The 19,919-nt window shown below is 42.0% G+C and overlaps 1 protein-coding gene across 1 annotated transcript in view; it reads left to right on the top strand.

Moving 5' to 3' along the window:
* The window catches only part of LOC131234749 (protein ABSCISIC ACID-INSENSITIVE 5-like), a 48,681-nt gene that overhangs the window by 8,693 nt on the left and 20,069 nt on the right, over positions 1-19,919 (top strand). The window contains exon 2 of the mRNA XM_058231690.1: positions 12,559-13,739. Coding sequence (XP_058087673.1) covers positions 12,645-13,739 — 1,095 coding nt within the window. The 5' untranslated portion in view covers positions 12,559-12,644. The remainder of the gene's footprint in view (positions 1-12,558; positions 13,740-19,919) is intronic.

Below are 19,919 nucleotides of genomic sequence, written 5' to 3'. Positions count from 1 at the left end.
AGGATGATTTTTCGTGTGTCCCGATCATACAGTTTGTACCCCTTTACATCACCACCATAGCTGTCAAAGATGTACTTTTAGCCCTTTGGTCAAGCTTATCTCTTTCAACTGACGGTACATGAGAGTAAGTGTCACAACCAAATACACGCAGTCTAGAATAGTCTATCTATTGACCACTTCACACTTCCTCTGAAATTTTACATTCAATAGCTGTAGAAGGGGATCGATTAATTAAGTAACAAGCTATGTTAACGACCTTAGTCCATAATTCCTTACTCAATCTAACATTATTGATCATGCATCGGGCCCTCTCTAAATAAAGTATGATTCATTCACTCAGCCATATCGTTTTACTCTGGTGTGTGGCATACCGTGTTGTGCCTCACGATCCATTCATTTTTGCAATACCGATTAAACTCCCCAAAAGTGAATTCCTCACCGTTATCTATTCTCAACACTTTCACCTTTTGTCCTAACTGTTTTTCTAATATTGTCTTCCATTGCTTGAAGTTGGTGAAAACATTAGATTTTCATGAAATAAACCCACACTTTTCTAGAATAGTTGTCAATGAATGTGACAAATAGAGCTGAACACGAGCCACTAGCTGACCCAGCTCGAACTCGGTTCGGTTCTATCAGCAACTCGGGCCAGTTCGAGGCAAGTTCGAGTCGAGATTAAGCCTCTGTGGCATTTTCTCAAACACATGGAGTGCACATTTAATTTCTCATGGTATGTAAAACAACAACAACAGTTCACAAGTATTTCATCAAACACTCAGTAGGCAACATCAAAATCAAGATATAAGGTATTTGTTTCATATCCATACCTTCCTCACCACCAGCCGACACTTTGTTGAGTCATTTCATCAAACGCTTGGTGCGCAACATCAACCAAGTCACCAAACTAGTTCGATCCGAGTTGGGATTCGATCCGAGTCGAGTCACGCTCGAGCAAGCTAGAACTCGGCTCGAATTTTTTTTGAGCTAAAAAAATCAGCTCGACTCGGCTTAAACTTAGCTTTGAATTGAGTCGAATTGAACTTTTTCGAGTCAAGTCGAGCGAGCTAACCGAGCTAACACGGTTTGTGTACAACTTTAGTGACAAACCATGACGACCCTCCATTAAAAACCACGGGCATCGGCCCCTAAACATCATAATGCACATAATCAAGAACACCTTTACAAACAGGTTTACCAGACTTCAAAGATAACCTTGACTGTTTACCTTATATACAATGCTCACATATACTAAAATCAATACTTCTAAAAATTGAAATTACACAACGATCAAAAAGTACTTGCATACCCCACTCGCTCATGTGGCCCAAGCATGTATGCCACATACGTCTACACGTGAAATTCGCTACAGACTCTGCAACTCCACCTGAGAAGTACTCTCATTTAACTTATAAAGGTTTCTATTCTTGTATGCTTTCATGACTACGAGTGCCCCTTTTGAAACTTTAAGGACTGGATCAAACTCGGTGAATTTGCACCAAAGCGCCTCGAGTGGTCTCAGAGATATCAGACTCTTTCTCAAATTAGGAACATGTCTCACCTTGGTCAAGATACGCTCCATGCCATTAACATCTTGATGCGCACCGATCCAACGCCTACCAATTTATAGGCATTATCATTGCCCATAAACACCTGCACACCATCACACTTACTGTAATTGGTGAACCAATTATGATGATGGTCATGTAATATGAAGCCTCTGTATCCGAAATCCATTCTTCGTCAAAGTAGCTAGATTTTGATGCAGTCAGCAGCATGTCACTATCATTTCGTCTCCTCATTAGATTCCACAGTGTTGGCATCCTCAGAATTATCTGAATTCTCATTTCTTGACTTAGGATTCTTGTCACGCTCTAAACTCGAAAACCGGGCTCACAAAATTTTCGATCGCCGAATACGGCGCCGATAGCCTCCGTAGTACCCCATTCTCGGCTTCCGGCATCTATACACTAAGTTCCGATCTTAAGATCCTACAAGGAGGATTTCAAACATGATTTTGATTCAGTATAAGCATAACCATAAGCATAACCCACGAACAATAACCACAAGAACACCAGCATAAAATTCACTATGATAAAAAAAACTTTAAGTACAAATCGTATGAAAGGAAAATATAATATAATGAAACTAACAAAAACTCCAGAAGCTCGGCTGCACACTCCAACTGCAGCGAGGCTATGACTGCGTCCTAGCGTCACCTGCACGTATCAATCGTGCATAAGCTTATAGAAAGCTTAGAGGATAGTGTAAGTGTGTGCGCAATATAAGCATGCTCAGAATGCAAAGTCAGAGTAATGCGAAATCATGCTGATGAGTACATAAATGCAAGAAGCCATACCAAGGCTATGCGATGCAAAATATGAATGCTATCGGCCATATCGAGACCATGCGATGCATGATGCAACTCAAGCGTACCAATCCTTATCCAAATCCACATACAACTCATCAAATATCAGTACAGTTCTCATTCTGGATAATCACCGGGTTTAATACACTCCAAATGGCATTGCCCCTCTCCTAGCCGCACAGTCCAAGTGAGCGTAAGAAACCTCATTATCCGCTTGGCCAATAATCTGTCAATACCCATCCAGCACGTTGATAGCAGACCCATTCACGAGCTGGTCAAACTCAGCCTACTAATGCTCCCTAACCTCGGATGAGTAAGGTCACACCCATTTCCAACCGACCACGACACAGTGGAAGATGCGGCCTCTTAGTATTCGGTCTTCATGCGCTCATATATCCACTCGGTCTCGACGTTAGAGTCATCCTCTGGTACCATCGGGTTTAAGAATTTTCACCCAGGGACATCTATGACGCCCCAATGCTAGAAACAATATTTTCGGTATTCAATCCAACCACCCACAATGTGTCTGTGAAGGCTATGACCCTGATGTCGCTAGGGCATACAATAGTCACAATCACACAAATGCAAGTGCATGAATCACCCTACCAGACATGCAACAATCCTGTGCGTACTGCGCGCTTATGTAGAGCAACTTCGCCTACCAGGAAGTCCATAAACAATTTGTCCGAAGGCATATGCTATGATCAGTCACTCCTCATATCAATCATACATATGATGCGTATGAGCATGAATCATGGAGTTGTACTAAACATGTCATGTGGTGATGGGCTCTGTTCATAATGAAGATGAGCCTAGGTGGTCTACACACTACAAGTATGGGCCTATCCATGGGCCCCTAGGGAGAGTTATAATGTGGACATTTAACCATCATTGCTTCTTACAATGTGGACGTCAAACTATCATTGCTCCCAAGGCATGACTGCCAAAACATCATTACATACATCGTGGTGGAATCACACATCGCAATGGGCCTCATATACATCATATTCGGCCCACATAAAGGCCTCACATACGTCTCATTGGGCCTCATATAAATCAAATGGGTAGATCGAATGGGCTGAATCAAATGGGCTAATTCAAATGGCCAAATCAATTGGCCGAGTCAAATGGCCGAGTCGAATAGGCAGAGTTGAATGGGCCGAGTCGAATAGGCCGGGTCGAATGGGCCGAGTCAAATAGGCCGATACCAATGGGCCGAGTCAATGGGCCGGATCAAATGGGCCTAGTCAAATGGGCCGATTCGAGTGGGCTGAAACAGATGGGCCGGTACAAATGGGCTGATTATGGGCCTCATACGTGGACCTCATATACAACAATTGGGTCGCACTGCTTGGGCCTCGTATGCATCAAATGGGCCATGTATCTGGGTCTAATAATACAAACAGGTGGGCCCGCACATGGGCCAAAATTCATCATGATGGCCTCATGGATTGGCCGCACTAATGGTCCTCAAGTGGGCTTAGATCACACCAAAATCATTTCAATAGTTGTATGCATAACATGTGCATCACTGCACACTAATAATCCATGGAGCACATGGCCCGTTAATGAAGACCATCACTGCCCAAGCATTAACCATATAGATCAGCACCATCCGAACATTGTCCAGCTGTGTTAGCACCATTCAAACATTTTCCAGCAGCAGGTCCCACCATCAGGACAGTTGGGATGTAGATGTACATCATGTGGGAACCGTGGAATTTGCTGATGTTAATCATCAAGTGGGTCTCACCATCTTGACAGCTTGGAAGTACAATACATCACGTGGATCCCATAGAACTTGCTGCTGTTAATCGACATGTGGGACACATGTCCCTGGCAGATGGACAATCGGTTAAAAGTGATGGACGATGTGTATATAACACACACACACAAAATTAACCCATTATCCCAGCCCATGGACGGTGGGGGTATACAACATATATCAAGGTGGGTGCCAGGTGTGGCCCACTGCAACTTGCTGCAGACGGCAGCGTGTGGCTGGCTGCTGACCAGCGCACGCCAGCCGTCTATTTTGAAAACAGATGGCCCCCACCTTAGATGGACGGTGTGGATTTCATCTCATACCTCGTGGTGGTATCTCACAGAACTTGCTGATGTACAGCAGCTAGCAGCTGTGTGGATTATTGGCCCACCATCATATATTAATAATATAATATTAGTATATTATATGCTATATATACTAAATTAATATACACACACACACACATATATATGTGTGTGAGTGAGAGAGTGAGGTGCCAGTGCTGTCAGCGCCTGGATGGACGGTTGATGGTGGGGCCCTCATGTATGGACGGTTTTGATGCAACACATACATCATGCGGTGGGGCCCTCATGGCTGGACGGTGTGGATTACATCCACACGCATGATGGTGTGGCCCGTTTAAATGGATGGATAACGTGGATGGGTCCCACAGACCCCACGTCAGTACACGCACCTCATGTTAGCCACCCCACTAGGGATTGATACCAAGATCCCAGATGTTGAAACGAGGTATCTCCACTCAGTCTGCTAGTTGAGCTATATGGACATGGGTAAGTTTAGAGCTTGAACAGCTCGATTATAGGTGCAATTTCATGGTGGAGTCCCACCATTCATGATGGGTGGTGCGAATGAAACACAATTTAGTGGGGCCCACTGCATCAAAATGGATAGAAAGAGAGAGAGAGAGAGAGAGAGAGAGAGAGAGAGAGAGAGAGAGAAGGTGATGGAGAGGAGGGACCCCGCCACTATGGGCCCTCCATTTCTTATATTACATACTTCAAACGGGTCCCACCACATGTGGCCCCAAAAAAATGAGAATTAGCGGTGGATCACCCACCTATTGGCCTTCTTCTTGCTCCCTTGGACTCCTATGCTCCTTACCTTCACTTTTGATGGTGGTTGATGGTGATTGGAAGGTTGAGATGGGAGATAAGAAGGTGGGCCATACTTAGTATTTGGGAGAGAGGAGCTTGGACATTAGAGCTCTCATGGGATTTGGGAGGTTGCTTGGAAAAATGAGCGAGAAAGTGAGGTGATGGATTGATATGGGATGGGTGGAATGAGTGTTGTAAGGAGAGGTATGGGTTGGGTTAAAATTTTGGTAAAAGAGGAATGGGTAGGGGAGAGAGTTGATTTGTGAAAAAGGAGGGATGGGTGATATACTTGGGGTATGGCTTGTACTTGACATTGATTGATTGATAGGACATGTTGTAGAGATTCCCTCAAAATTTGTAACGTGCGGCGTTTCTTCGAAATGAACGCAGGCCCACATCTTCTAGCCTAGGTATGGGATTGGTGAGCGAGTCACGGTGTTAGAACCGTGGCGACGGCACGGTCGTTAGCGTACAAGTTTCGGGTTGAGTCGACTCAGGTATGTAGGACTCGGCTTAGGTTCACGTGCAAACGTCGGACACGGGTCGAGGGTTACTGGAATTCGACCGGGAGGACCGCGGAAGCATATGGAATGGTACGGTTTACGTTACGGGTCTTATAATTCTAACCATCCATCTTCATGTGCCCGGTTATCCCACAATTCTAGCACTTTAACTTTCTTTGCCCTTACCCTTAGATTTGTACCTCGATCGCGAAGATGCAGTGTCCTGCTTAAAACTTCTTCCCCTTATAACCAGTGCATCTGTAAAAGCACCCATGTCACCACTTTTCTTTTTCATCACCTCCGACCGAAGGGCTAAGATAATGGTCTCGATGTTAATGATCATTCTACCAATGCACAATGAGTCCTTGAATGACTCATACAAAGTCGAGAAAGAATTCAGCAGAATGCATGCCCGATCCTCATCTTTTATCGTTTCTTCCAAAGCCAACAATTTTCAAATCAACATGTTGAGGTTACTAATGCGGGCTTCAACTCAATCCCCTCTACCATCTTTAGATTAGACAACTGAAGCTTCAAGTGCAAACGATTCTCAAGAGATTTCTTCGTATAGATATTCTCTAATTTCGTCCATGTACTTGCTAAAATTTTCACTCCCATGATATTATAAAGGACCTCATCTATTAAGCACAATTGGCTAGAGGTTCTTGCTTTCTTATGCATCTTATTACATTCATCTTCAGTCATAGATTTTGTTCAGTTTTCAAGGATATCATCGTTTAATCCTTGCTGAACTAGGATACCGTTCATCTTAACTTTCAGTAGTTGAAAATTATTTTTGTCAGAATATTTTTCTACATCAAACTTCGGGTTAGATGTCATTGATACGTTGCTTTTAGATTTAATCTGCTTCCCATCTATATCTCCGATAATACTTGTCGGGGAACCGCAGAAGCACATAAAGATGAATTAAGCAGAGTACTACCAATCGCACAACCAAGTCCAAACATAAAAAATCTGAATTTTACGTAGAAAAACCTTTACGGGAAAAAACCATTGCACAAAGCGATGAGTAATGCACTATGAAAACAGAAATTACAAGAAAAAGAGTGTTACCGATTCGAATGAGCCTCAAATCCACTTCACTAGCCATAACTATGCCCTTAAAACCCTTAGGAGTGAATTAAATGCCCTAGAAATCCCTAGAACTCTATTATTTTCTCGATTACACCCAATATATATATATATATATATATATATATATATATATATATATATATATATATATATATTATCATATAGTATCACAATCGGAATAGGAAACAAATCCCACACTTACACAATTCTGCGTAGGCACTTTATGGGACCTTCGATGGGACTTCGATGGCATCGAACACCTTCGATGACATTGAGTAACAACAATAAAATGTTCCAGCAACCAACATATATTTTTTCAGATTTTTCTAATGGCATTAAGCATCTGTCGATGACATCGACCTCTGCTTGATGGCATCCTTACAAATTTAAGACATCAACAACAATATTATTTCAATATCTCCTTTAGTGGGATTGAGGTAATATTATACCAGATTTTACTTGGAGAGATTTTAATTCATAAAATGAAATAAACTTCTTTAAGGTATTTGATGCAGGTGAATCTTTACACTGCGGTGGGGTGGCCCATGAAGTGGGGTCAATGAGATGCAGAATGGCCACGGGGTGGGTCCCACTGTGGGACCTGGAAAATGTGGGGTAGCCCATAGGGAGATCTTGGTCGGTTTGCCTAGGAGGACCTAGATAAAGAGATATTTTGGTGCTTCCCCCACAGCCTAGGAGCTTTTGGTGCATTGGCTGATACTCCTTAAATCAGTTTTTCATATTAAAATGAGAAGATAAAAGTATGTAGTCTCATTAATAACTTTTAGGTTTGTCTCAAATATTTGAAATCGTCTACATATAAACATACCAAGACACTTGAATTTTCAAAAGCCTTAGGGGGTGTTTGGACGGACGGATTGGATCATAAAATCCCAGGATATGCCAAACGTGCCAAACAAACCAGGTGAACTTGTCCCGGGATATAGCAAACCCATGGATCTTAAACCAATCCACTGACATCACCATCATTTTCTTAAAATTGATCCCATCCATCCTAATCCCGTTCAATCCAGCCGGCCAAACAGGCCCTTATATTAGAGGCATCTTTGCAACTAAACCCATTAAACATAACTTGGTAAAAAAATTTGTGCCATTGCTCAGGAACTTGTTTAAGTCCATAGAAAGACCTTAAAAAAACCTACAATCTTATGTTCTTGATCTGATTCTACAAACTCAAATCGAAAAATGTAAAATTCTTCATCTAGTTCACAATTTAAAAAGATGGTTATAACATCCATTTGATGAATTAAAAAGTTATATATGGAAGCAATGGTAACTAAGATGCAAATAAATGTCATCTTTGACATTGTGGAATATGTATTAAAGTACTTAGACCTTCTTTCTTTTGAAACCTTTGGCTACCAACTTAGGTGCCATTTGACAAATTGAAAAATAAGCTCTGATAATTAATTGAAGGAATGAAAATATAAAATGGTAAATTGTAATTTAAAAATAATTTTATGAATATTTTACTCGAAAGTGCAAGAAATTCTAATTCACCATCACTTTTAGCATTTAGCATTAAGTGAAGGGAAGGGTGTACTGGCAGACTAAGTGGAGATACCTTGTTTCAACACTTGAGGTCTTGGTATCAATCCCTAGTGGGGGTGGCTAACATGGAGTGTGTGTACTGACATGGGTGTGTACTAACAAGCTAACCCGCAAAAACAAAAAAAACAAAAAAAAAAAAGAAGTGAATGGAAGGGTGCTGAAAGAAAAAAAAAAAAAAAACCATGTATTTTGAGTGAAAATTTATTTAAGCACTTAATAAGTTGGATTTACCAAACAATCTAAATTAGTGGAAATTACTAAAAAGTATCAAAATTTAGTTGGAAGTGCTGAAAATAAGTTTTTATCAAACACCCTGTTAGTCGGAAGCGGATTGCGTAGTGAGTTACTCACTACGCTATGATGTCTACTATGATTTATGTATTTTATCCGCTCTGTCCATCCATTTTACTAGATAATTTTAGGGCTTGATCCCAAAAATGAAGCATATAAAAGGCTTAAATGGACCACACCACATGAAATTGTTGAATTGAATGTCTATCATTGAAAATTTCTTGGGGGCCACATAAGTTTTGGATCAAGCTTATATTTGTGTTTTCCCTTCATCCATGTTTGTATGATCTTATGAATAGGTTGGATGGCAAATAAGCATCATTGTGGGCCCTAGCAAGGTTTCAACGGTGGAAATCATTATACCCTTTTTCCATGTGGTATGATCCACTTGATCTTTGGATATGCTTCAATTTTGGGCTCAACCCCTTCAATTAGATTAAAAAAATGGATGGACGTCGTGGATAGACCACCTACATTTAAGGTGAACGCAACTGAGTTTACTCAGTATGATAAGAGTGTACCAAGTAACTAAGTATGATAAGAGTGTACCAAGTAACTCAATACGCAATCCGATTTCTTATTAGTCATGTATTTCTTAGTCGAACAATCAACATTTAGTTTCTTCTTGAATTATTATTTATAGCTTAAAAGTTTGTCCAAGGAACTATGTCAACTAATTTCCATGTATTATTAAATATGATAGATTCTTTTTCATTATTAACTAATTTCCATGAGAGAACATAGCCTCCTTGAATGCCACATGATCACCTTTCAAATGAAACGGCCTTTGTTTGTAAACATTTGTGGAGGATATGGCCTATTTGGTAATAGGCAAATGAAAGAAGGATTTGGGTTTGAGCCTCTAGCCCAATGCTAGATAGGGTATGTTTTAACATTTAGGTTTTGAATTTGTGTCCAGGCTGCCTATAAAACAAGGACAGCCCATCCTTACCCCTGGAAATGCAGAATGTGGTAACCGATTGGGAAATATAGGCATACATGATCCTATACGATGATGCTGGTTGAGAGTAATGTACAAGGCATGAGCTTCTCTTATATTACTTGATTTGTGATTTTCCACTTTTACCCTTTTAATTTTCACACGCATGGGCACCTGAAAACTCCTAAACATGACCCATCTCATAACATGTGGCCCTCATGTACAATTATCCAAACCATCCATATTGTGGGGCACATCGTGGATGGGTCATATTTCTATACTCATGATGATCAAGCGATCCTAACCACCCAATTGATGGCTACCAAATGGATGGTAAGACCGTAAAATACTTAGTGGTCCAAATTAAAAAAAAGAGTTAGTGGTCCAAATGATGCTAGCCCATGAGGCAAAAAGCGGTCCACCGCATGAACTCGGACAACAACGAAGATGAGTTACCCACCGTAGGTTTGTGTGTTGAGCCACCATGGTATCTTCCATCAAACCTAGTAATCATGTGTGACTCACCACACAAAGATGAATGATATATACAAAACTAAGCTTGATACAAAACTTAGGGGGCTACAATGCGTGAACTTAGAGGTTGTAGGAGCAATTTTATTAGTTCCCATTGGTGTAGCCCGTTCGGATTTCTTTGATCACAATGATCTCTTGTATGTACGGTGAAAATAAGGTTTATCACATGATGGACGGAGTGGATTTCAAATATACAATATGGTGGACCCAAATAGCTTGGGCGACACCCAGATCCATAGCTCAAGTGGGAGACTGAGTGAAAGATACCTCCTTTCAACAGGAAGGTCTCCTTACAGATGGAAGGATATGACAGTGGGTGTACTAACAAGCTCTTAAAAAGAAAAACACCGTGTGATATGACAGTGGGTGTACTAACAAGCTAAAAGGCTTGGGCGTTTTATTTTTGCCTGATTGGAATGGTCATCACTGTGACCTTCGCAGGACATCTAATGGAATCCATTTGCCAATGGTGGTCCTATCTAAGTAGTTACAGATAGAAGGATCATAACCGTATGATCAGGGACCACACATGGCACCTCAAACAAAATTCGGTACTTCCTATCCATCCGGTTAGGGTGTTCATGATAGATTCAAGAAGACTGTAGTAATTAATATGATTTTGCCACATGTACGGTTAGGAATCAGAACTCGGTGGGCCACAACTTGGGCTGCTGGGTTGGCCCTACATATACATTTATCTAATATATTCTCTAGGGATTTACTGTGAATTTTCTATTGAAAGTGTGATGGAGTACATGCATGTCATCTACCAAAGGTAGGCCCGTTCATGAGATTCTCATCCTATCTCCTGCTTGGAAAAATCGGACGCGGTTTGCGTCCTAACCCCGGCCCGGACGGTAATCCGTCCGGACAGGGATCTGTGCGGCCCACCTGATGTAAGTGTTTTATCCACGTTGCTCATCGCTTTTATCATGTCATTTTAAAGTACGATACTACAAGGTCCACGGCTCCAGTGGACCACACCAAAGGAAACTGGGGTGACAATGACACCCACCCTTGAAACCTTTCTAAGGGCCGCCGTGATGATTTTTTACCATCCAACCTTAAAAACGTAAGTGGATGAAGTGAAAAAACAAATATCAGCTTCATCCGAAACTTCTCCAGCTCCCAAAAAGTTTGTAATGGTGGACGTTCAATCCTCATTTGTGGTCCACTTAATTCATATACCTGGCTTATTTTTTGGTTCATACCTTAAAATAATCTGAGAAAAACGATGAACGGCGTGGATAAAACACTTACTTCACGATGGGCCGCACATAGCGTAGCCTGGACGGATTCCATCCGGGCGGGGGTACGACGCAATCCGCGTCCGGAAAAATCATTTCTTCTTCTGACATATTAAACGCTCTGATGGGCGAGCCGTTGCGAGCCCCATGGTAAGGTGATCCAGACCATTAAATGAGTCCTTTCCGGCGACGGTAATGCCCGGATTGGCTGGTGTACCTCACGACAGCTCTATGGCTGCTGTATTGCCGTCAGCAAGTTCTGTAGGCCTGATTATGAGGTATGTGTTATATCCAAACCGTCTATCTATTTGGTGAGCACATTTTAAGATTTGAGACGAAAAATAAGACATATCTAGCTATAAAGTGGACCACACTGAAAAAAACAGTGAGAGATTGAACGTTTACCATTGAAACCCTTTTTGGGGTCATGGAAGTTTTGGATCAATATGAAATTTGTTTTTCTCTTGATTCATGTCTTTTTGACCTTATGAACAGATTGGATCTTATGAACAAATTGGATGGAAAATAAACATTATGGTGGGCCCTACAAAGTTTTTAACAGTGAAGATCATTATCTCCGCTGCTATTTTTGGTGTGATCCAGATGATCTATGGATATGATTCATTTTTTGCATAATGCTCTAAATTGATCTCTAAAAATAGATGAACGGTGTAGATATAATAAATACATCACTGTGGGGCCCATGTAACTTTGATCTACTTTGAACCGTTCGTTCAACTCGGAGCTCGAGGAGCGTCACTGCGTCAGTGCTCGTCTTCTCACGACACGTACCTACAGCAGCTATATAGCTGCTGTGTGGTACACCAGCCAATCCGCTTCCCCGCCCCCCCTCCAAAAAAAAATCGATCTTCCCATAGAGGGTTAGGAAATGCATGATTGGTCCACATATTCAATCTAGAATGTGGTTTCGATGGTTCTGATCACCTAACCAGGGGCCCCACTTGTTCCAGTTGGACACATCAGCACACTATTCACTATCCACGTTATGATGCATGAACCCTGGCTTTTCTCCTCTCTAATGATGGCCGAAATCTCCATCTCTTCTTCTTTTACTTCTTCTTCCACTCAGAAAACACTAATTCCTATTTCCTCTTCTTTCTTACAAAGCAGAATCCCAGCTGAGCAAGCTCCGGATACAAGCAACAAAAATCAACAGAAAAGAAGAAAACCCAAAATTCATTTCCAAAAATACTCTCATGGCTTCTTCATCCGAAGCCGTTCCTGTCTCGCCACTCGACACCGCCGCCCCTTGTCCAGAAGAACAGTCTAACACCAATCTGGTGCGCCAATCCTCGGTCTATTCCCTCACCTTGGATGAATTCCAGCACACTGTCTGCGAGCCAGGGAAGAACTTTGGCTCCATGAACATGGACGAGTTCATTGCGAACATCTGGACCGTCGAAGAGAGCCAGGCCGTGGCGGCAGCGATGGAGGCTGCACAGTCAAATCCCAACGATGGAGAAACGCCAACAGCCATTACCCGCCAGCCCAGCTTGCACAGGCAAGGCTCCCTCACCATCCCTGCCCCACTCAGCAGAAAAACAGTTGAGGAGGTCTGGTCTGAAATCCACAGAGACAGAAACCTGCCGCCGCAGTCGAATTCTACTCATAGCAATACTAATAATAACCACCCAAATGATGGAAATCATGGAAATGCCGCTCGCCAGCCGACGTTTGGAGAGATGACGCTTGAGGATTTTCTGATAAAGGCCGGGGTAGTTCGGGAAGGCTGTTCGTCTTCTTCACAGCAACAGCAGCAGCCGTTTGGGTATTTTCGGAATAATAATGGCGTGGAACAGGAATTTGCAGTGTCTGGAAATGTTATGGGTTATGGATATGCGGATCACCGGAATACTGCTAAAGGTGGTGCAGCAGGCAGTATTCAGGCATACCAAGCGTTTCCTCAGCAGCAAGCCGGTGCGGTTATTGGGGAGGGGATGTCGAATTTTGGTGGGAATGCGGGGAGGAATGGTGGTTTTCCAGGGGGGTGTTTTGGGGGGAGGATGGGAAATGGGGGTGGTATTGCGGGAGGTTTTGGGGTGGGGTGTGGATCGCCGGTGAGTCCGGTGCCGTCGGATGGAATGTGTGGTGGGGCGAGTCAGGGAATGGATAACTCAGTGAGTCAGTTTGGGATGGAAATGGGAGTGGGAGGGAGTGGAGGGGTGATGAGAGGGAGTGGAAGTAGGAAGAGGGGGGCAGATGGGGAGCCTTTGGAGAAGGGGGTGGAGAGGAGGCAGAGGAGGATGATCAAGAACCGTGAGTCTGCGGCCAGATCACGTGCCAGGAAACAGGTATGGATATCTCCTTTTTCTCTCTCACACACACACATGTCATGTGGCTATACGTGCTAACATGATAATAGTGCCACCACATGATCCGTTGATCATGGGCCCACAATATAGTTTACTTGGACCAAAATCAGGTGGATCCGTTCATATGAATCATACAATGCTGTAGTTGAAAGTATCTATTTTCATGGTTTAGTAATATCTATTTTCATGGTTTAGTAATACAAGCCTTTTATATGGTGATTGTGGTTGCTCCAGTCGCTGGAAATTTCCTAGATTCACACGTCCTAGTTGTTGTATTTTGGTCCTTTCATTTACACGGACCACTGCTGGCATTTTCCAGTGTTTTCCAGAGTGGGGTCCATGATGTCTCTAGTCTGAATTGCTGTCTGCTGAACTAACAGCCCATATCAATGGCCTGGGTCACTAAGAAAAAATGCCCAAGGGTCAATGTGGATGGCATCGGGTCGAGCATTCCAGAATAATATTTTTAAGCATTCATTGTTTCTGTAGATATGCAGGATAGTGGCCCACCTGATTACTGGAGACATCATATATACGGTGGGTTACAGGTTGTATGTCTGACATAACTGCAAAGTTATCACATATAGAGGCCATGGGCTTTGATTAGATGTCACAAAGATACATTCATAGCATGACTCAACCAAAAAAAAAAAACCAAATGGAAGCAGAAGTAGTTTGTCACATCTAGGCCCAACAATCCAACATAGGGCCAGCAATCCTACATAGCACGTGATGTAACTGAGCCCCAAGTGTGTCTGGTTTGAAGAAATTCAATCTGAACGGGAGAAATTGCCATTTGAAATGTGAATCGTAAATTGGCCATAACTTTTGATCTAGGTATCTTTAAAAGATGCACGACCTATCAATCTTTACCATGACGGGCCATCCAGGGTCAACTGAGCCACAAAAGTGGGTCACATATTTCCATTTCTTGAGAAAGCGTACGCTTCCACTTCAAAATGGAATTATAGTGAAAATTTACTATTTTTTGTAGTTTCGGTTTTTGTCATATTTCCTTATTTTTAGAGATTTAGATCTACATCTCTTTTAAAAAATACTTGTAATCATGCTAGGACTCCTCTATTAAGGTTTATCTGGATTTTCTATTTTTAGTAAATTAGACTTTAGATGAGTTTTATTATTTTGTGTAACTTTCAACTAAGGTTTGAATTTTGCTATTTTTGGTAATTACGAATTAGGATTTTATTTTTCCTTTATTAAGTGGTGTTATGGAAAAATCATACACATTAGGCATTATTCAATAAACTCAAGTTTTCTCCTCTTTTGCTTTTTTGTTTGTTTTTTTTTTTTGTTTGTTTTTTTTTGTTTTTGTTTTTTTTTTAAAAAAATTATTATTATTATTGTTTTCTTGTGGATTCAAGGTTTTAATCACTTGAAGAAGACAATGATCTTCCTCCTCACACCCTTCCCCACGTCAGTTGGTATTAGAGCGAGGCTTTTTCTCGGTGCGATGGCATTTAACGATGATGCGTGCAACAAACCCATGGACGGTGCTCCAAGGAATAATCTTACGACAGATGTAGTGTTTGTAGCTTTCCAATGGGATAATTTACGAGCTATGCAAGGATTGCAGGAAATGATTGACCGTTTGATGAAAGCTTTAGGAAAAATCCGTGTTTGTAATGATTAACAACATGAGATCGGTGATGAGGCTTGTGATCATCATGTTAGTGGTGCACATTGGTGATGAATCGTAGGCCACCACCCAATAATGGTCAATCGTAGGCCACTACTCTGATCGTATGGAAGTTGTTGTACAAGCCAAAAGTGGAGATAGATCTGTAGTGGCACAACATCTTTGGAATGAGGTACATTGTGACACAAAGGGCCTGTGATTTGATCATAGATGGCAGGAGTAGTGAGAACCTCGTGTCGAAGAATGGTGGAAAAATTGCAGTTGAAGACAAACAAATGTAGAGTGGGTCGTAGAAACTTTCATGGCAAATCTGGACCAGAGAAGGCCCGATCGGAGGTGGAAACGATCCGATCCGTTAAAACCTTAAATTAGTTGAATCTTGCAAACCAGGATGAGTTTTTCGACATATTATGTATGATTTTTGGGATAAGAGGACCTACTTAAGCCAACCAACCCTAATATGCTAGGTTGCCCATGCCGGATTTACGAGATTCCATCAGATTGATGGTCAAAAGTCCCATTTAGTTCATTTTTACTATAAATAGTAAGTTTTAGTTTGAGTATAACTTCTGATCCTTTGAGTTGTATAAGTCGTGCCCAACCTGAAAATGGTTTAGAAAAGTTAAGAGAATAATGTGGTTTGGCCAAATTTGATGCTTACTATTTTCGGCCAAAAACCACGAAGTTCAGTAGGAATAGAGGTCATCTATAAATAGTAAGCTTAATATTTGTAGTAAGTCATGTTCTAGGGTGTTCGAGTTGGAGTCTTAAGTCAAAAAATCCATCTTAGGTTATTTAAAGAGTTGTAATTTCAATTTTTTTTTTTAAAAATTTTAAAAATTTTATTTTTATCATCAATCAAATTATTTCGAATTTATTAGGAATTATTCATGCTTTTATCCCTCGTGGATTCGAGGAAGCTCTCTAAGGAGTCCAGAGAGCTTCATGGATTCGGAGTAGTTATCCCCTGAGGAAGACGGTGATCGACCCCATCACATCCCTCCCTACGCCAAGTGGTAACAGAGAGAGGACTTCCCTTGGGCCGATAGCAATTAACGACGAAATGGACCAAAATCTTGTGGACAGTGATCTAGGGATCATTATCTATCGAAAAGAATGAAAGCTTTCCACCGGGAGAGTCAGTTGACCATGCAAGGGTTGCAGCAACCCTTAACTATATTGCGGATGCACTAATTTCGCCCCGATCTCAAGGTGATGCTCAGCCGCTTGTGATCACTATATGGGACAACCTCATTTTTTGTAGAGTGCTTCTAAAGGCAAATCACAAGGCTATCTTAGATGAGTTGACTTCCAACGGCGAGGACGTCGGTGGCATCATTGCCCAAAGGCCGGTCCAGGGAGACAATTGACTAGATCGTGTTAAAAGAGACGATTGAGGTAAAGCTAAACTTCTCAATTTTAATGGCTTATTACGTAGAAAAGATTTCCTCGATTGGTTAGCCAAAGTAGAGTTGTATTTTGATTACATGGACGTGGCAGAAGAAAAGAAAGTGAAGTTGGTTGCATTCAAATTGAAATCTGATGCTTCTGCATGGTGGGAGTAATTACAGCTCTCATGTGCCCGATAGAACAAGGCACCCATCCGATCATGGCCACGAATGAGACGCCTTCCTCGATCATGATTCCTCCCTAGTGATTACAAGCAGGTGTTTTTCCGGTAATACCAAAATTTCCAATAGGGGAATCAAAGCGTCACAAATTACCGAAGAATTCTAGCGGTTGGAAAAGAGGAATGATTTGTTAGAGACTGAATCGTAGAAGGTAACATGGTTCATAGGCAATTTACGACCAAAAGTTCAGGATCGAGTTCAGATGCACCCGGTCGGGACCATGGATGAAGCGGTTCAGTCGGCGGGTAGGGCAGAAATGCATCTTGCAAGAGTCCCTACTTGGCTTTATCATTTGACTTGAGCCCCCATGACAGGTCCCACGCAGGATTTAGCGTTGGCCAAAGGAAAGGAACCAGTAGGATGGTGTCCTAAACCTCCTACAACCGGAAATCGTGCCACGGGGAATGGTCCATCTAGGCCTCAACATGCAGTGCCTATAGCAGTGGGTCTGAGCAGGATTCCAAATCCTTATGGTTGACCAAGGCTGGACTATTGTTATCGCTGTGGCCAACCGGGCCACTTATCAAACACCTGCCCTCAATGCCCCATAGGTCACTTGGCCATTAATGATGGGGTGCTGAAGGTGAGCTAACGAAAGAAGGCCTTGGATTTGATGAGGATAAACAAGCCACTAAAAGGAGTCAGTGATGAAGAATAGTTAGCCGAGGATCATGGAGAATCCTTGGTCGTGAGGTAGTTATTGTACACTCCAAGGAAGTGCATCCACGGTGGCATAATTTATTTCGCACATAGTGTACCATCAATGGCAAGGTCTATGATGTAATTATAGACAATGATAGTAGTGAGAACATCATCTCAAAGGTGATGGTGGAAAAGATCAAGTACTTAGTGATGTGGTCGACATGGAAGCATGCTATATGTTACTCTGTCGGCAATGACAATATATTAGACCATAATACGACCTACTGAGGACGAGACAATGTCTTCGTCAAGGACGGTCGTAAGACAATCCTTGCCTTTCTAGCATTGGAGAACCACCCTGAAGCTTCTAAAGTGGAAGGGAGCTCCCTCCTATGCATTTGGTATTTTGTGGAGGAATCCAAGAAAACCGATGAGGTGTACGCCATGGTGGTAAAGGGTAAGGAATCGGAGCCCTTAGACATTCCCTCAAGCATAATGCTGTTGCTGAACGAATTTAAAGAAATCTGGCCCGAAGAGTTTCTAGATGGATTGATCCCCATATGGGACATCTAACATTACATAGATCTCGTCCTTGGGGCTAGCTTGCCCAACTACCCTCACTATCGAATGAGTTCGAAAGAGTGTGAGATATTTCAGGAGCAGGTGGAGGAATTGATCCATAAGGGTCTTCTGAGCGAGAGCATGAGCCCATTCCCCATGATAGCTTTATTAACGCCGAAGAAAGATGGGACTTGACACATGTGTGTCGATAGCTGGGCAATTAACAAGTTTACTGTTAAATAATGGTTTCCGATACCGCGATTGGAGACCGTCAAAACCTTAAATCAGTTGTATCTCACAAAACTGGATGAGTTTTTCGACATATTATATATGATTTTGGGGTAGGAGGACCTACTTAAGAAAACTAACGAACTACGTTGGGTTGCCCACGCCGGATTTGTGAGATTCCATCAGATTAACGATTAGAAGTCCTGTTTAGTTTAATTTTTTACTATAAATAGTAAGTTTTAGTTCGAGTATAACTTTTGATCTTTGAGTTGTAGAAGTTGTGCCCAACATGAAAAGGGTTTAGAAAAGTTAGGAGAATAACATGATTGGGCCAAATTGGACACTTACTATGTGGTCGGAAACCACGAAGTCTAGTAGGAATATAGGTCATCTATTAGGAGGGTTCGAATTGAGCTATTTTTGGTAATTACGAATTGGGGTTTTATTTTTATTTTTATTAGTGGTATAATGGAGAAATTATGCACATTAGGCATCATTCAATAAACTCGACTTCTCTCTCTCTCTCTCTCTCTCTCTCTCTCTCCTTGTTAATTCAACAAAATACCTTTGTGGATTCAAGGTTTTAATCACTTGAGGAAGATAGTGATCTTCCTCCTCACACCCTTCCCGGCGACAGAAAACTAATACTACTACAAGGGGCCTACTAGCCACCTAATTGGGAGTGGTATTTTTTGGGTGGGTCCATTCTAGGATAGAAGTATTTCGCATTTTTTTTTTTTTGGAAAATGGATTAGATTATATTAAACTAGAATATGAACTTTACATGGACTAGATAGGATTCGGGCTCCCACCCAAAAACATGAAGAGAGCCTATCATATGAAAAAATCGAAAAAACTACTCAATGAATCCCTAAGATTTCTTTTTAATGGCCCCTAACCCGGATTTGTCAAGCACGATTAACCCCCTAATCTCCTTGGGGAGATCGAACAAAACCCAATAAGAAGAATTCTGTTGTGAGCTGCTCCCAATACGAGCCAAACCATCTGGAGGACCGTTAATCTCTCTCGAGATATGGCGAAAAGAGAAAGACCCCCGATTTATAAGGGCCTCTATTCTCTTGATCCGGTGTTTCTAGGCCTAGCTTGAATTTGAGCTCCCACAAAGGAGGTCGATCACAAATTTGGAATCTTATTCCACCTCAATTCTGGACAGACCCAGGCTGAGGCACATGGAAAGGCTATTCCATACCGAGCGAATCTCCGCCTTGTTGCTGGAACCCTCACTGAACCCCATCGAAAACTCAAAAAGGAGGTTGCCTTCCGCATTTCTGCAAATTCCTCCACCACCCAAAGGCCCTGGGTTCCCACAAGTTGACCCATCTAAATTTAGCTTAGCCCACCCCTCCTTTGGCTTTACCCACCTGACTACTTCAAAATCGACACGCTGAGGCCGCTGCCCCTCCCTTGGGCAAAGAGCAT

The sequence above is a fragment of the Magnolia sinica genome, chromosome 19, assembly GCF_029962835.1.
Source record: "Magnolia sinica isolate HGM2019 chromosome 19, MsV1, whole genome shotgun sequence".
Classification (NCBI taxonomy): domain Eukaryota; kingdom Viridiplantae; phylum Streptophyta; class Magnoliopsida; order Magnoliales; family Magnoliaceae; genus Magnolia; species Magnolia sinica.
Note: the sequence above shows the minus strand (reverse complement) of the source record. Positions and strands in the feature narration are given on the sequence as shown.